The following is a 17,702-nucleotide window of genomic DNA, read 5'->3' as shown; positions in this document are numbered from 1 at the left end:
TGGCCCAGCATGACTTCACTTACGCTGACTTCTCAACTGCTCACACCTGATGAGAGCCTAATTGAGATTGATAATATGCTCCAGAAAGCGGCAGCAGTGGCCATGAAAATGCCAAATCTTAAATCAATGGAGATATGGAATGGACGAGAGGGATTGGCAATACTCTTCAGATACCAGCTAACTGGGGAAGGGCAGCCTGCTGTGTTAACCTGGAGAGGAAGATGGCAATTCACCCTGCGAGCTCCTATTGTTCAGGCTTGGGAAGCTGTGGCGCTGAAACATTGTAGTCACAAATCTATTGTTGTTGAGGAGATGTTGGACGCTGGCATTGTTGTCCAGTCTCATGGTGATGCAATCCACCATTTGAAGTTTTTGAACCCTGTGATTCGCCCCATTTCGTTACAGCAGATTCGGATGGAGCACAGAATTCGTGAGGGAGTACATGACTAATGGCTCATTTTCTATTATCAAGCAACAAAACTTAGAAATTGATCGCTCGCCTCTCGCTTCCCGAGCTGGAAGGGGGTTCCGTACATAGCTCTTATACATATGAGGGAGCGTATAACTCCATTGTATGGGAAAACATCCTTTCCAGTCTACCAGTGGTCTCTCTTCTGCCCCGACAGGGTCCCTATGTTCCGTACCGCTAACGACTGATTATCGTTCTACCCACAACCCATCATCCCATCCTTTTCTTTGGGTGCTTCAGGCATTCGGGTGAAGAATATTCAGGCGAGTGAACTGCCGCCTTTAGACCAACTGAAAAGGGCAGCGAGCCGCCCACGATCAAAACGTGGGCGCTAGGTGACCAACATCATAGTACGGCTGTAGCGACCCCATGGAGAAGGCGGGGTCCCCGCCTTCTCCACAGCCGAACCGAGGTCGAGCTCAGCGGCACACTTATAGTTGCTTCGTTTCCCTTCAACCGCTCTTTAATTCTTACTGAAGTCTCTAGCCCAGCATGATTTTTGACCCAGATGCTATAGAGTTGCCTTCCTCTTACGAGAAAGTCCCGACGACCGGCCATGTTACGGTGTCGCATCACCCAACTGGTTCCCCGACGGTCACGCCCGTAATCGTCGTGACGCTGAACCGACCCGCTAATAACAATGCATTCACGGGGCAAATGGTCCAAGACTTTGAGAAAGTATTTCCTATGTTCGATGTTGACGAGCGCGTCAAGGTCATTGTCCTGACCGGTGCCGGGAAGATCTTCTGTGCTGGTGCAGATCTGGATATAGGATTCCGTACCAGTCCAGAAAGACCTGTCGACCACCGTGATGGGTAAGTCTCCTGCTACATATTAAATGATCACTTATCAGCGATCTGCTTTGCTAATGGCAGTAGGGGCGGCCGCGTCGTCCTCGCCATTCATCGCTGCCGTAAACCGACTATTGCGGCCATGCAGGGTTCAGCAGTCGGAGTTGGGATGACTATGACCCTTCCGGCCATTATTCGGTAACTCGCTGGCATTTCCATCCAACTATCTGGAAACTAATCTCTTCTAGGATCGCCTATGAGAAGGGCAAGTATGGCTTCGTCTTCGGACGGCGTGGTATTGTCATGGAATCCTGCTCGTCGTATTTCCTGCCACGTCTTATCGGTTTCTCTAATGCCAGTTACCTCGTCAGTACGGGTGGTGTATTCCCACCTACATCGAAGCACTTCGGTGACCTGTTTAACGAGGTTCTACCGGACCCGTCTCATGTTCTTCCTCGTGCCCTGGAACTCGCTACCGAGATTGCCGAGAATGTGAGCCCGACCTCTCAGTATCTCAATCGGTCTCTTATGTGGCGTAACCCTGGCACGGCGGAAGAAGCGCACCTGCTGGAGTCAAATCTCATTATCCAGACGTTTGCCGCACCGTACGTGGTATCATCTGGTGGACTAGACTTGATGCTGATTGTGAACAGAGACCAGAAAGAAGGTGTCCAGGCGTTCTTCGAGAAGCGCAAGCCCAATTTTCGAGCTAATCTTGATGACAATCCCCCACTTAACGTACCCTGGTGGACCGAGGTTGATACTGGCCGCAATTCCAAGGCAAAGACTCCAGCCAAGCTGTAACACAGGACGGGGACGAGTTGTCAAATTGTACATAGACAGCCACGATTCTACATGTGCAATCATTTGATGTTACAATCACATCCAAGACAAATGGTAACTTGACGCTATTGAAGAACATTTTGAATATACATAATACCCCAGCTCGCCCGGACCGCTAATGAGATCGAAAAGTAAAACACCAGTCCAGAAAGAAATTGACCTGTACGGTCCTGAGTCTGCAACCTGAGCAGGCAGGGTCAATCGTATGCACTCGAACAGGGAAAAGGCGATGCTTTCAAACAAAAGAGAAATTAGGCAATGAAGTTGCGGCGCTTTCGGTTATATGCCCGCTGATCCTTGAGCCACTGTCGGTAGCCCTGCACACTGTTGATCTTCTCACCATAGTAGTCGGGCACTGGGTTTGCGATCGAGTTGGTCGAGGGGTCCACGCGGAATCGTCGGATTCGGTCAAAGAACTCCTTCTCTTTCTGCGAAGAGGAATGGCATGTTAGCACTATGTATCATCGAACCAATATTGCAGAAAATTCTAGCTTACTGTCGCAACGGATGGCTTGAATCGCCGGTAGACCAGGCCCCATGCACCCTCACCGACAACGGGGCCGGCCAGCCAGCCGACAGCTCCGCAGGCAGCGGTTGCCAGACCAAGAACCACGAAAGGGTCAAGGCCCATCACCTGAGCGCCAAGAGACTCCAAATCTTGCGATGAAAGGAGCTGCACACCGATTGTCGTCGACACGAGACAGGTACCAATTGAGGATGCCAGGGAGTAACGGCGGCGAGAGGCGCGGAGTTTGAAGAAGGAGTTCCAGTCCAGCTTTGCCTCATCCTTTCCTGAAGCAGAGGTCGATTGTGTGCGAATAGCCGGGCGGTTAAGAGAAGACTGGGGAACTCTGGCATGGCGGAAGACCACCTTCGGAGCTGCGCATTGCGAGGGACGAATGGCCGTGGAGTGGAGGCGGGTGAATTTGGAAGCCATCGGGGCGGATTGACGGAGCGTGAAGGGAGATGCGAGGGAACTGATCGCAGCAGGGGTACGGCCCCCGAGAACGGAACGAACGGACATGTTTAAGGGAATGGCGGATGATCAGCTGTTATGCGGAGATGTATCGGGCCAGAGATTGCGTTGCTCTCCGCTGCGAACGCCCAGGGCGGTGTGAGTGTGCTTATTAAGCATCGCTGGGACCTGGGCAGCGTCGACACTTCCCAGGCTTGTAACGACGTCCGAATATCAATCCTCTGTGATTATTAGAACAGTGGATATCTAGAGAAGCTGGCCATTTCATTTAAGTCAGAGGGTTTCTCCTGGGTAGTTAGGCACATAATAAGGGACTACGGAAGGACTTGATCACTCTTAAACAAGAACATTTGAAAAGAGATACCTATTGTCTCTCACACTATATGCCATACGGAGGTCATCGTGGAACAGTCGGAGTTTCAGTGCATTGAGTGCAGGTACCGTACTGTTCATGTCTTGGAGGAAAAAAATTGAATCGTCTATGCTTATCTAGGGCTAAAGCATCCCTCACTCTCCTGCTGTCACCCTCGCCCAGTCCTCACACCCTTTTGTCGCCTATCATCACCCTGACCCAGTACATTGGCCAGGGTGTCTCTGATGCCATGCGACGTTGATTGGCAACGCATGCAACGGCACGTCCGCCAAGATCGGTAATTACAACCAGGAGACTGGCTGTGTGAGCGTAAGAGATCCCTTCGCCCATCAGATAATCGATGTAAAAAAAAATATCTCAGCCGGAAACCTCTTTGTCAACACTGTTCACCCAAGGGAGGAGTTCTCGGAAGACGAAATCTCGCGGGGCGTGCAGGTTCCTTTGGGCGTGGAGCTTAAAGCTGAACGGCTACTACAAAAGCCACTGGCAAGACTCTTGCGGAGAGCCGGGCATCGGACTGTGCTGAATATCGCTCATTGGATTTTATCCGTTTCTTCAGCAAGGATCAGGGTTAGCATGGAGTATGAAAGGTAGCAGGCCCGAGAATGGAAATTGTCCTGCCCGAGGCGGTTCGATGACCTCATCCGGAAGCTCCTTGGCGCGGAAAACACTTCAGATCCGCCACATTATCTCGTAGCTAAAGATAAGGGCAAAAAAAAAAAAAAAAACGTGAAAGTTCAGTCCCCTGTCTATCACCTAGGTTGAGCACTATAGCCCTGCATTAGCTCGTATAGCTCGAATAGTCTCTCAACCCCGAGGCACGTCACGATCATCGCAAGGCGGAACAGAATTTGCCGCCCGTCTTGGCTGAAAGCTCCACGACTCCCCACCATATTTTGTACGGTTCACGCACAGTGGTCTCCTTCATCAGCAGTCATGTCAGGTCGAAACATCTCCTACGGTCGTGGAGGCGCCGGTAAGTGTTCGATCAGTCGATCAGGTTGGAAACCCCGCGTCGCATATCTGACCATCATATAGGCAACATCGCCAGCATCACCCGTCAGCATTCCGCCACTACACCCACCGATCTCATCACCCCAACAATCAAACAGGACGTCTATACGACCGGTCGCGGAGGCCAAGGCAACATGGTTCACAACGACCCCGAGCGACCAGAGATTGCGCGCGAGCGTCAGGACGTCGCCTCCCCGCCGATGCGGGCAGAGCAGTACCCCCACCATACCGGACGAGGTATGCAATTGCGGACAGGGATGACGATAATGTGAAGCTGACCCAGTGGTTCTAGGTGGCGCTGCGAATGCCTACATCCCCACGGCCGAGGAGGAAGAGAGAGCTCGACAGCAGGCTCAGGCACAGGGCGCAGAGCTGATGCGAGTGCACACCCAGTCTCAGGATCGCAATCGGGAGACTGAACACGAGCGACAGGACGTACGCAATCAGCAGTAGGACGGCCAATTCGAGTTTGACTCACTCGACTCAGTGGATGGTCAAAGTGTTCACCATGGTGAATACGGAAGACACCAAGGGACATCGCAGAGTGAAATCAAAACGAGCACTCGGGAGTTGAAAAGCAGCTACAAAGCGGGGTTCGAGACCTTAGTCTTATCTTGCTGCTTTGTGGTTTTGGATTATTTTTATTTTATTTTTTCCCTTATCTTTCCCGTTCTCCTATCTGCATGGCCAAAGGTGCCGCAAATACCCAACCGGGGGGAAAAGGAATGGCGTCGGTTCGGGTGCAAGGTTTATACTTATACTTATTGTTTTCTAGATTGTTTCAGGGCTTCAGGCGCACAGCAAGGGAATGCCCCTCTGTTGGATATATTCTATGCCTAATGATATCCCTCATGACTCGTTATGTATAATGCTCAGGACGCATCATGAGATGCATATGCAAGTTGGTAATTATAGCCGTCAGCTGACGCTGGTGTTCCCTGCAGAGGGGTCGTGATTGGACTCTGTCCGCCCGGGCAGGACAGTCCCTTATTCCCGAGAGATACACTGTAGGTGTAACCCAGCACGGGATGTTCGGCAGAGTATCGACGGGTGCTAAGTCCGTCTTTTCCCCTTTCCCAAATGCGCGAGCTTGTTCATTACTGCTCAACACACCCGGGAAGATTTCACTCTTCAACAAAGTACCCGCCGGTGGCATCGATAGGCCAGCTAATCAAATGGCGGAATTGCGGCTCAAGACAGGCATCGACTCTCCGAAGAATACGTATTCCCCAATCCCCCATCCACCAGGAATCGCGCAGATGGTGCAGGATGACGGCGTAATAGGCCAGAACTACCAGAGCAAAGGGTTTCCGCTCGCGCACCAGGTCCTGGTACCTGACGGGAATGCGGAAGGCCCAGCAAAAAGCAAAATCCTTGGGCTCACCCCCGTTCATCAGCTGCTCGAGTGCGCTCCGCAGATGGTCGATCGCCTGGTTGTACACCTCCTTCTCATGGGTTGGGTCAAGTTGGACCTCGATCTCATTCTGCCGGCGAAGACTCAGAACCACCAGTTGGGACATATCCGGCATGGTCGGCCGAGTTTGCTCGGGGTTCACGAGCGGGTATAGTTCGCCAGCTGCCACCCGGTCCATGATCATCATCATCGCGCTGACCAGCCAGCGCGTGAGTGCAAAAACCTCGAGGAACTCGTCCAAGATATCCGGCTGTTCCTCATGATCCCCCACTTCGTCATCGATCAAGCAATATGCATATGAAAAGACCAGCAAAACAGCACAAAGAGCAAAAGTGGCATTGCATTGCGCCGTGGTGAGGTCCTGCACTCCGTCCAGCGAAACGCCTGCGAGAGCATGACTTTGATGCTCGCGTGCGGAGACCAGATAACGCCATTTGCGCCCCGGGCTTGTACAGGTCCCCGCTAGTTGGAGAGCCGATAGGGCCAGCAGCCCATGCCGCAGGGACGGGAAGCGTAGCGATAATTGGGGAATAACCGTCTGCCACAGCGCCTCCGCCACATTGTCGCGGGCCATAGACCGGTACGTCGTTGTACACCAGTACATCATCAACTCGAGGTCGTGTAGATGCAATGTCTCCTCCATATTTGACGGCGTTGGAGTTGACGTTGACGTTGACGGTGACGGTGACGGTGACGGTTCAGCATCGTCTTCCTTGAGCTGGGCAGATCTAGGTACAAGGTCGGTCATGGTAGGCGGAAGGGACTCGGAAGAAGAGGAAGAGGCACTGGAGACGGACGAAGCCGTACGGGACTTATCCAGACGCGTCAGGCGAGGGCGAGGCGGATATTGGCTGACCATCCTGCGGTCAATGCAGTGCGGGCAGCTCGGGTCCGGATACTATCGCGAGTCAGCGGACCAGTACGAGGGAGGGGAAGATCACTCGATGCACGAGCTCAGATCTCGGGTGGACCGAGGGAGGGGAACCGGGGGTGAGGAACGAACCTGTCGTTCTGTTTGCAAACTCCCCTGTCGGAGTCGCTTTTTCTGCCAGGGCATCACCAGAGTGAGTTGAGAGACCTCGGACCTTGGTACTCTCGGAGCTATAGTAGAGCCTTTGGAGGCGAGAATGCTTAGATATTGGAACGAGTTCAACTACCCCCGGTCAAGGAGAGGGGAAAAAATTATTGTGAAAAGATAGGCCCATATAGTGGGGTCTAGGAGTAAACAAGCTTGGGAAAATAAAAATATAAAAGCAAAAAAAAAAAGATAAAATGGAGGTGGATTAGGGATGCGATGCCATGCGATGCGCCGATTCCCCGAATCGGTAAATGCAGCTCCGATACGAGTGACATAATCGGGGGTCCACATAGTATTGAAGCTCCCATCTTGTTCTGTACTAGTTTCGCATCTACTGATGATGAGTGATAGTGACGGTGATAGGCAAATAAGAGTGATTCCGCATCAAAGTCAGCTTCCAATAGTATTCCCACGCGTCCAAATGTTCATATAGCGGATTGGCAAAGAGCAGGGTACACCATAGACCTTCGACCCCGACGCGGGGGGCCAAAACCCAACCGTCTTGCCGCATCGCGTTTAGCCGTATGGAGCACGACGAGTCTATCCCTTGCCAGCCAATGACAACCCAATGATCGCAGGGCCCTTAGTCAGCTGGACGAGCCATGCGTTTTCCGAATCGGGTTAGACTAAACTCGGTCGTGCAGGCGTGGCCTTTGATAGGCAGTGAAGCCTCTGATCTATATACACCGTCTCCTGACTCCTACGATCGGTGGCATTGGGGTTATCCCGTGCCTGGTGTGTAAGTAGCCCCCGCTGACTAAACAACGCTCGGTACTCGGTTACGATGCCCCTAGTTGATCCTTTCGGTGCCACAACGCCTCAAAACGACCTTGCCTTCTCTCCAGCGCCACTTGTCTGGGGGTCAACCACGCTGCGTCACGTTAGCGGCACGATACTCCTCAACTATCGGTCTCCGGTGTAGACAGAGGCGACGTATGACTTCTCCCTGATCGGTTAATGAAGCTCCAATCTACCCTAGCGTAGCCCCCCTCGCTTGAATTTACCTATAATTGCTGCCTGACTAGGGCGCAATTCTCGGAATGCCCGATTTCATGGAATTCAAGGGCTTTCGATCTGGCAGGAACGCGCGGGATCCGGCTGACAGCCGCTTTGTTCTGGAAGCGTCCGTGCACGTTCTGGGTCTGCTCCTTTGGGAATATGCATACATCGTAAGCCCGATATTTCCATCCCCAACCGATTTAGATAAATCAACTTTTTGGCCCATGCCCGAAATCCGCTGCAACCTCACTAGCCCTGTCTTCGCCGATTCGTCTCGCAACTAGGTATGGTCCGCGCGCGACCTCGGAGCTTGGGTATACATATACCGCATACGGCTACTCGTGAGGCTGGAAATTCCTTGCATTGCAGCCGAAGCGGTCACCCTCACGCACTACGTCCGGGATTACCGACGTGGGCTGGGAAAATTGCATCCATAGATTTCTAATCTGCGTTGCTTATCCCTGAGGGGAATGACATGACCACCTGAGCAGGTAATGACGGTTGTCTACACCTTCAACGGCACCTTGACATACGGGATCAACGTTGCGGTTCCAATTAGCCCGTTCACGCGGCGTGCAGGAAGTGTCGTTGCCCCGACTCCCGCCATGACAGTCTTCACTCCGACTCCCGCACTTTCGAGCTCACCAGCGATGCTGCGAATATAATTCCACATCGTGGTCGGGACCACTACGGCCACCTGGTTCGCCCCCTGCTGCAGGTACTGACCCAGATCTATCCGCGGGGCTGCGAAGTCGAAGCCAGGCAGCCGTTTACCATTAACAAAGACACGTGCGGCGTGCTCAATCCTCGGTAGGAGGAGATAGGCCCCGTCTGCGGATCCATGAGAAGGAGGCCAGCTCACCGTTGTGGTATAGTACCCCAGACCGGAGGTATTTTTTAGCCCCTCGATTTGGGTCCATGAGACCAGCGAGGAGAGGTGGTGGGTGGTGTTGTGCTTGGTGGCGATAGTGGCTGCATCCGAGATGTTGGTCGGTGCTTCCCAGTGCTCGGCTATAAGAGTCCACTGAGATAGTGAACTGGGGCTAGCGACATGTTTGTCTCCAAGTCTGACTCGCGTACCATTTGAGAGAAGAAGAGACTGGCTTGATCCATCAGAAACATGGAGGACAGCGCCGGTATCATGTGCATAATCGTAGCCAATAACGGTGGAGGGCAGCTGCGTTGCATAATCTGAAGCGCCGTCATCACTGTCGGTGAAGCCGATCACAACGGTTTGGTTGGCTGCAAAGCTGAGAGGGATCACCACTCGTTCGCCGTCACGTTTGTAGCCAAGGAGGGGCTTCTTTGTGCCCGACCAAGGGTCGAGAATGAAGGGGGTTTTGGCACTAGCAATATCGACTGTACCGTCCGAAGCGTATTCAGAAAATAAAAAAGCGTGGTCCATGCCATTCTGAGCATCTTCCCGCCAAGTCGAGTACCAGGTGCCATTTGTTTGCACTGCAACTCGAGGCTGGATCCCGAGGCTCTGAAGCTTGGCCGCGACCTGTCCGGCTGAGACAACGTAAACATTTCGCGACTTCTTCAGAGCCTGAAGGGCCTTTTCAACAGTGGATTTGTCACTTCCGTCGTGGGTTGCGTAGACACCAGGATCTCCGCCGCTCAAAATAACGGGCAGCCCTGCCCTGGCATACTTTTGAATGTGGTGTACACCTTCCGCGGTGAGATTGCTGTCGCTGGTGATGACCATAGCCTTATATGAGGGGCCATTGGGGCCCAAGATACCGTTCTGTACCGTAGCCTCAGGGAGAGCAAAGTTGTCCGGAGACAGGTAGGTGTATGTATAGCCTGGAGTGAATCAGTGACAATCTTGATGGAAAAAGAAAAAGGAAAAATTTAAAGTAGCAGCTAACCAGCATCAATCAAATCAATAGCTGAGTACATTGTCGGGAAGTTTGGGTTCGTAGCAGACACCTTGTTATAGATCACAACGTCGGTGCGAGGAACGCCCGACTGCTGGACATACTGCACTCGGCCAACATAGTCGAGAACGTCTCCAAAACCGTGATTCCAGGAGGGCTGTTTATCTGAATAGAGCTCCGAGAACAGATATGAAAATGCTGTGTAACCAGGCCATGTAGTCCCGAAGTAGTTACCCGTGTACGACTGCCCATGAAGCACCACCTGGTTGACACCACCGGCCACCGCCCGATTAATGAAGGATAGCAGCTCACTGTGCTGTAGGCTATATGCCCTAAGGATCACAGCTCCCATTTCGTTTGAAATGACACGCTTTCCCGCCAGATTGGCCGGCCCAGCAAACTGCCTATAGCCATCGATGTTATCGCCGAACTGCAGACTCTCACATTCCGGGGCATTGACGTAGGGGATGTTGGCTTCCATATCCATTGGAAGATTGTATGAAACTTGAGCCGATATTTGCAGATTGAGCTCTGAGTTGATCCAGCTAGTCAGTTCTTGTAGGTAGCTGCGATATCCTTCAACCAGCGCGCCGCGGAAATCGTTAACGTAGCCGAGGCCCTGATCCGGTGTATTGAGGAGACACTGAATTGTGCCTGGTTGCGTGCTTTGGATGTTGATATTGTTGTCGTTGTACATAATAAGCGGCAGTACTGGCTTCAGATCATATCCATATGTGGATCGGAAGAGCATCGGGAGCCCCGGAGTCCAAGAAATGTTCGATTTGATTTCAATGCTATCTTCCCAGCCTGGATGCATCTATTAGATATGGCCAATTTTCAAGGATAAGAGCAACATACCATAGTGGCCGACGCTCATCAAAAGCTCTTTGACTTCTTCTGTGAGGAGATACTTCTCCCAGAACTTAGTCGTGGTTTGAGCGCCTCGCGCACTGTAATGGTCCACAATGTAGGAGCCGTTATCCCAAATAGTTTTTGACGGAGAGGCAGCATATTCCAAATTCTTATTGTGAGACAAGAACTGGTAGAATGCAAACAAGTGATGGGTCGAAGACTTGGTCGTGCCAAGGTCGAGGGAGACGTGTCCGGTGGAAGATACCTTGTCAGACCACTCAGTCAACGTGCCGTTTTTGAGGATCATTTGAATGTAATAAGATTGAGCTGCTCCCAGGAAGCTCGCAGTGCCAGCGGTATCCATGCTGATATTTTTTGAAGAGAGCACCTCGGCTGACACCAAAGCAACTAATTTGCCGGACCCCCAACCGGGGATCTTGCCAATGAAGCGACCACTTTTTGGTACAGCGACAGAAAATGGCTCCTAGATTTTATGCTCATGTCAGAATGAGTCTGTACGTAGTTCACTCTGACTTCACCTACCAAATCCCATTGCAACCCCTCATCGGAAGGATCCGCCGGCACCCCCTGGCCCTGATTCGGGCCCAATGCAAAGTCCATGGCGAGGCCCGCCTGTTTATGGGCTTGTAACGCAGCTAAGAACAGCTTTCTGAATGCCGGAGTGCCAAACCCATACTTGCTCCAGTCGGATCCCTTCGGAGCCGGGGCCAACTCACCACCATAGTTATAAAAGGGGAGAAACTCGACACCTCCGGCACCTATTGCTCCAGCAGACTTGATATTATCTTGAACAGTCTTGACGTCGACGCTGGCATCAGGCAGCCAGTATCGAAACCGCGGCCGAAGACGTGCTGCAGGATCTTCAAAAGAGCCTCGGTTTATATGTGCTGATGTTTGATCATCTCTATCTGCAGTTACAAGCTGCAGAAGCAGGCACAGACTCAAAAGATGTACCAATGGCTTCCACATTGCGACAATATTCACAATGTTCGACTATGCTCGGGGTCTACATTCACCAAGCCGCTCTATATAGCATATGGTTTGGAAAACCTGGCATCCACAAGCTCCACACGTTCGGGCTGCTTCATACCGACGTTGTGATCGCCCCTCTTCAAGGCGCTTCTAAGACACAGGGGGATCTTTGTCTCACGCTCTGCAACGACAATTTTCGTTGATCTGCACTTTCAATCCACCAGTAAAAACAGCATGTGCAACAATTTTGAGCGTGAATAACCTTAATTTTGCAGAATAACTCTAAGGAAATCAAATTATCGGAGAGAGTTGAACCGAAGACATATTTGTGATTCTTTACTCTGCGGGGAACCTTGTCTATCGTCGAGACTAAACCCTGTTCAGGTCTCGGCGGCCCACAACCCGCTCACTTCTTTGTTAAACGATCACATCCTGCAGCTTCAGCGGGGTAGATCGTAACCGTATTAGTAGCGGGAATGAGATGCGGCAGTTAGTTTGCAGCCTCTATTCTATGAGCTTGGCGACTGTCACCACCTCCACGCCCGGATTTCCCAAGTGGCAAACTGCTCGTATACTAAGGAGGTGCAGGCCGTGTGACTTCCAGCTCGGCTGCGATGCTTTAACAACAGACATCTGGAGCTTAGATGTCCTTGGAGACCTCGTATTGATGTGGATGACGTAGCTGTGACACCCATAGCTGCCTCCAAATAAACCCTCCCTTGCTAGTACTAGCAGCAGTGGCATTCTTCTAAATTAGATCACTCCTACGGAGACCAATGTTATTCTTTATTACCGAATTGAGTTAAAAACTGAGGCAAACTATGGAATTTCGAATGACCTGAGCCACCAATGGCCGGTTGAGAACTCAAGACTCGGTTAAGTGGCGTTAAACCGAATCATCTAGCCTTCTATGAATGAAGTTAATAAGTACAGTAGCTTGCAAAATCGCCTTGTGTGTTTCCATTCAGTCTTTCTTTTTCAATCCTCGATGCCAAAATAGCTCTCAACATATACAATTAGCACCATACCTACCCGTAGCTCCTTATATTACATAGTACTGTTACAGACCGTAACATCCTTGGATTCAGGCTTACTCTACTAGCTCGATTTTGATTTTTATGGGTGCTGCCGAGAAGTAGCCAGTATCCGCGCTATTGTTGTAGATTCTGCTGGATTCGTCTTCAATTTTCTGCGCAGTTTCAGTTGATAGCCACATGTATCTCTCAATTCACAAAGTTGACAACATTTGAAGGCCTTTGCCATTTTTTGCATGTTTTGTCAGTCTCTTTCTAGGCAATTACTTGAACATCCTGTGGAATCTTTCTGGGTAGCTTTTTGCATCCTTTTTTAGAGGTTGTTTTGGCCATTCCTAAGAACGAATGGAACTACAGTGTGGAAATATTGATTTCACCGTAGTATTTGCTTTGATTATCTCGAATTACTCTCATATCAATGAGGACATGTCCTTCAAGCCTTGTATGATCGTTGAACTCGACTCGAAGTTTTCGAAATAGGTCGCGCATAACCTCCGCCAGACAGACGAACGCTTTTACCTTTCAGCCAGGTGCTAACAGTCGAGTTGTAGTACAAAGTGTGGCCATGACTATAGATGTTCTCTAGGCTGGACAGAGAATTGGTGAAGTTCTGTACGGTAGTATCCGCAGTCATGGTCCAGGTACTGGTCGAGTCCAGGCTCACGTCAAAGGTGGCTTCCTTGTAGCCCGAGTAAGCGGCGCCGGTCCAGGTGCTGTACTTGCTGAGAGACCAGCCAATGTAGCTGCCGTTGTATGCAACAAGGTCGCCCTTCAAATCTGACTCGGTGATGGCAATGGTCACCTCAGCAGGCTTCAGGCTGTTGTTGTCATCATAATCGGCATAATAGTCAAAGTCTTGAGTGATCTGAGAGTAGTTGGCCACAACGAGGATTCCCGACTTAGTGTTGAGTTCGGCATTGTTCAAGTAAGCATCGGCAATCAAGTTTCCAAACCACAGTCCAGGCATGGCCTTTCCAAGGGTAGTGAACTTGGTATCTGTCAAGTTCAGCACTGCACCACTATTGCGCGTAGAGCTGCTGAACATAGCCACGCCTCCCAACAATCCTGCGGTGCAGTCACAGTTGACCAACGTAGCCGTCTGTGCTCCATCCGAGAAGACTACAGGGCCATTCTCGGACAGACTGACCACATTCTTCGCATCGATCAGTCCCAATGCATAGAAGGTAGCTGAGCCAATGCCTGCTGCGTGCGCAATACTGTCCTCAACGTAGATATAGCCACCGGGCGAATCTCCAGAGAAACTGGAAGACCGCTTTCCACCAGAATAGACCTGCAGATTCTTGCCGTGAATGGTTCCATTACCAGCTGCGTACAGACCATGACTGATTGGTCCAGAGGAGTATAGCCAGGAGTTGGTGACATTGATCACGGTGTCAGTACCGTAGGAGTAGAACTGGGCTGCTCCATTGTGTACAGTAACATTGACATTATCGAAGACAGCAGTGGAAGCATTAGCCTATAGAGTGAACAAAAAGTCAGATGAAGACTTGTTTGTGAAATGCATAGGTTGACTTACCACATTGATTGCTGCATTGAATCCCCAGAAACTCGCGGTGTTCAGATTGGTCGCGTACCCGCTCTTCTTGAAATTGATATAGGACCCGGTGAAATCGGCATCATTGGCTACCAGAAGAACGCTGGTATCATTGGCGGTGGCCGTCCAGGTAACATGGTCTGCGCTGCCACTTTTGTCGTCGACCTTGTGAGTAGCCTCAACTAGATTCCTTGTCAGGACATTATCTTGCTAGTAACACATCCATTGCAAACCTACTGTCCGACGGTTGTGTACTTATCATCGCAATATCATAATCCGGGATGATGACATTGTCTGCCTTCCACCAGGTAGGCTTGATCACATCTGAGGGGTCCTCGATTGTTATCGATGCCAGCGCAAGCGCTGGGAAGAGGATTATAGCCTTGGGGAACATCGTCGCAACGCTGGTTCTGTATTCCGAGAGATTCTTGAACTTGTTCCTGAATCACATTTGCCACTGCACCGCCCTTAAATACTTCTCCAAATACAACCTCGGAATCTCAGAAATAGGCAGGACACGCAAACTTGAAGTTGCCTTTCCCCATGGGGCATGCTTCCCCCGCAATTTGACCGACTGGGGAATAGCCATCTTCGGGTCTAAGTGGAGACGAACTGCAAAGAAGCATATTGTATCTGGGGAAATGTGAAGTGAACAAGGGTAGAGGAGAGCTCCTGTGGGCCACTCCGAAGAACCGCCCACATCCCGACTACTATACCAAACGTCAGGGGAATGATACCAGTGAACCAGAAACGTGCTGAAGCTTTTGCCAAGAAGCATACGCAAGCTTCAATCTACTTTCCCAGTCCGGCTGGGGGCACCTGGGCTGGGCCATATCCCGAAAAAGAGGGGAAAAGGAAAAACATCAAGGTCGTCGGCAATGCAATTCTGTATTATAAATATGGACTGTAGGACATAAATATGCTATAAAAATCGTCTTCAAACCCAAGACGATCTTATGCGAAATTCCAACGGGTATCCAAGATGCAAAGATGGATCCAGGTAACCGGACCCTCTCAACGTAAAAAGAAGAGGAGATTAAAAAAATATGCATAAGTCTCAGGAAGACCAAGTGTTAGCTCCCGACAGAGCAGCCAGGGCAAAGTGACTGCCCAGTGTGGGCCGCGCACGGAACGAATACGATTCTCCAGCAGAGTACGATCCGCTCGCCTCGACCCAGTAGCGATCTGAGAAAGGCGCACTGTTCAGTCCATTGGACATGTACGCGTGCAGATCACTGATGAAAATGTCCCGAGCATCACCACTGACTGTAGCTGCTGCGAAAGACTGCCAATTTGTCTGGCCCCAGCCAAGGGAGCCATCCAAGGGGACACCGGCCGTCTCGCGAACGGTCGGATAAAAATTAGTCGTCGCGTTATAAGCCTCATCAGGGAAGGCGTCCAGGCCGAACAAAAGATCTGGGTAGTGGTTGTAAACCAGGAACCAGGGGGTGATCCCATACTGAATCAGGAAGCGGGTCCCGTTGGCATCGGTCCCGAGGTGGTCCGTCCAGATCTTGTCACCCCACTCTTTACCCACGGTGGTGTAGCTTGCGTCTCCAATGAGAGCACCATATGTTGCCAAGCCCACGGCAGCCTTGATTGCCAGGTTAGTCTGGTTGGCGAGCGCACCCAGAGCATCGTTAAGCGACAGCTGCGCAGCGGGATAGAGGCCATTGTCCTGCAAGTAGGTGGCGTATGTCTTGAGCTGGGCAGCGTATGTATTCGCAAAGTCGGTGTTGCCCGTGGCTTTCTGATAAGCGTAGGCAAGGAATATCACGTTGCCGCTCTCTTCAATGGGCATTTCTTCGCCATCGGCCGGATGTCCGGTTGCATTCGGGTAGTTGGCTCCAATCTCATGCACCGCATAGTTTTTGGTATAGGCAGAGGTAGCCATATAATCAAAGATGGGAGCGAGGAGTAGTTTGAGGTACTCGGGACTGAGAATGTAGAAAATTGGGAAGGTGGCGTAGATCACATCGACGGTGTTGATGTTGCCATCACTGGAGATCTCCTTGATGAAGGCACGCGTGTCGCTAGTATCCAGCGATTCGTTGGGGATGGTGATCTCGATTCCCCCGTAGGTCTGGCGCACCGAGAGAGCCAAAATGTCGGAGTAGTTGGTTCCATAGCTGGATATACCGGTCGACTGGACTAAGTCATCGAGCTTGGTGGACTCGGTGTTGGCATCATCGTAGTCCTCGAGGAAGTAAGCCACAGCAGCGGGGGTTTCCTTGTATGTCGCACGATAATAACCGGTTTGAGCCGCGCCCAAATAGTTGATCGACTCCTCTCGCACGTGACCAATTGCAAAGGTTACCGCGGTTTCATCCGCGGTGGTTCCCAGGTTGTGCGAAAATGCCACAACACCGCCCGGAGTCCAGTCAGCATAGGAATCACTGAGGGTACCGTTGTTGACAAACTGCTTTCGGACAGTGGAGATGGGGCCGGACTGAGTGGAGAGTGATGTGCCTGACGTGGCGTAGACCGCGCTGCCCCACAGAGCTTGGCCGTCGCTGTTCTGCGCATACGTCGCCGCACCAACGCCTGAGATCTGGAACACACTCGCCGATCCGCTCGTGGTATGGCTCCAAGTCGAATCGCTGGTCTGACCCGTCCATTTCGAGTCAATATCGGAATAAATCTGGACCGAGCTGGAATCGCCGGCGGCCAGGGTCACCGTCAGGTATGAAAAGGGCAGTGACTGGCGGAGATAGTTCTTGGGTGAAACGGGCGAGAAGAAATCGAGCGTGAACTGTCGCGATCCAGCAGTCACGACAAAGGTCGAATGGGTCGAGGTATATGTGGCCTCGGTCACGGTGGCCGATGTGGTGCCTTCGGGGGGACTGGCTACGCCGAACAGATTGTACGTGCTGCCATTCACGCGTGCAATCACCGACCAGGTCAATTTGTTGCCTGCCCAGAACTGTGCATTGTTGCTAGAAAGTGATGCGGCTTCACTACCAGGGATCCACGCTGTCGATCAATTAGCCAAAATCCCCGGAATTCGCTTGATCAACACACCAGATAGATATGGACTTCGCACGGCCAAGGGATATGATGGAGGCTGTACGGGAGAATATGTAATGGCCGTGCTGACTGACACCAAGCACGATACAGCCAGAGCGACCGCACCAAGAGCTTGGGAAAACATGATGCTCAAACGGTCAACAGTCAACGGTTCAAGTCGAGAAAAGGCCCAGGTATGTAGATCCGGACCGCGAGATGCGAATCAAGGGGTATACTAACCAGTCTCAACACCCAGTCCAAGACAGAATGCCAGGGGAATCTTTGGCATTCAAATAGTTCTACCTCTAGCTCTAGCTCTAGTTCTAGCTCTACTTTCAGGTCTATTTCTAATTACCCCTCCCCGATCTCTCCTCCACGCGAGATGCATCTCTCGCGTGGTTCCAGTTGTCGATCCAACACCTCCA

General features: G+C 51.4%; 7 protein-coding genes across 7 annotated transcripts; 2 read left to right on the top strand and 5 right to left on the bottom strand.

The window, feature by feature from the left end:
- Positions 1-961: 961 nt before the first annotated feature.
- On the top strand, positions 962-2,064 carry N7443_010945 (enoyl-CoA hydratase/isomerase family protein; the record flags this gene model as incomplete). Its single annotated transcript, XM_056891001.1, has 4 exons — positions 962-1,284; positions 1,348-1,458; positions 1,509-1,865; positions 1,914-2,064. 4 exons carry the CDS (start codon positions 962-964, stop codon positions 2,062-2,064), a joined length of 942 nt encoding a protein of 313 aa, XP_056737492.1.
- Positions 2,065-2,354: 290 nt separating this feature from the next.
- Positions 2,355-3,127, bottom strand: N7443_010944 (presequence translocated-associated motor subunit PAM17; the record flags this gene model as incomplete). The annotated part of the gene is made up of 2 exons (XM_056891000.1): positions 2,355-2,531; positions 2,600-3,127. 2 exons carry the CDS (start codon positions 3,125-3,127, stop codon positions 2,355-2,357), a joined length of 705 nt encoding a protein of 234 aa, XP_056737491.1.
- Positions 3,128-4,388: 1,261 nt separating this feature from the next.
- Positions 4,389-4,919, top strand: N7443_010943 (DUF3602 domain-containing protein; the record flags this gene model as incomplete). Its single annotated transcript, XM_056890999.1, has 3 exons — positions 4,389-4,428; positions 4,491-4,703; positions 4,759-4,919. The coding sequence occupies 3 exons, from the start codon at positions 4,389-4,391 to the stop codon at positions 4,917-4,919; spliced, it is 414 nt and encodes a 137-aa protein (XP_056737490.1).
- A 671-nt stretch (positions 4,920-5,590) lies between these two features.
- N7443_010942 (uncharacterized protein) lies at positions 5,591-6,739 on the bottom strand (the record flags this gene model as incomplete). The annotated part of the gene is made up of 1 exon (XM_056890998.1): positions 5,591-6,739. One exon carries the CDS (start codon positions 6,737-6,739, stop codon positions 5,591-5,593), a length of 1,149 nt encoding a protein of 382 aa, XP_056737489.1.
- A 1,723-nt stretch (positions 6,740-8,462) lies between these two features.
- N7443_010941 (uncharacterized protein) lies at positions 8,463-11,679 on the bottom strand (the record flags this gene model as incomplete). Its single annotated transcript, XM_056890997.1, has 4 exons — positions 8,463-9,763; positions 9,829-10,644; positions 10,696-11,173; positions 11,233-11,679. 4 exons carry the CDS (start codon positions 11,677-11,679, stop codon positions 8,463-8,465), a joined length of 3,042 nt encoding a protein of 1,013 aa, XP_056737488.1.
- A 1,470-nt stretch (positions 11,680-13,149) lies between these two features.
- N7443_010940 (uncharacterized protein) lies at positions 13,150-14,665 on the bottom strand (the record flags this gene model as incomplete). Its single annotated transcript, XM_056890996.1, has 3 exons — positions 13,150-14,193; positions 14,254-14,453; positions 14,509-14,665. The coding sequence occupies 3 exons, from the start codon at positions 14,663-14,665 to the stop codon at positions 13,150-13,152; spliced, it is 1,401 nt and encodes a 466-aa protein (XP_056737487.1).
- Positions 14,666-15,328: 663 nt separating this feature from the next.
- Positions 15,329-17,422, bottom strand: N7443_010939 (glutaminase family protein; the record flags this gene model as incomplete). The annotated part of the gene is made up of 2 exons (XM_056890995.1): positions 15,329-17,244; positions 17,293-17,422. The coding sequence occupies 2 exons, from the start codon at positions 17,420-17,422 to the stop codon at positions 15,329-15,331; spliced, it is 2,046 nt and encodes a 681-aa protein (XP_056737486.1).
- Positions 17,423-17,702: the final 280 nt, after the last annotated feature.

The sequence above is a fragment of the Penicillium atrosanguineum genome, assembly GCF_028827265.1.
Source record: "Penicillium atrosanguineum strain IBT 20685 chromosome Unknown utg000008l_segment0_segment0, whole genome shotgun sequence".
Taxonomy (NCBI): Eukaryota; Fungi; Ascomycota; class Eurotiomycetes; order Eurotiales; family Aspergillaceae; genus Penicillium; species Penicillium atrosanguineum.
This window is presented reverse-complemented; position numbering and strand designations above follow the sequence as displayed.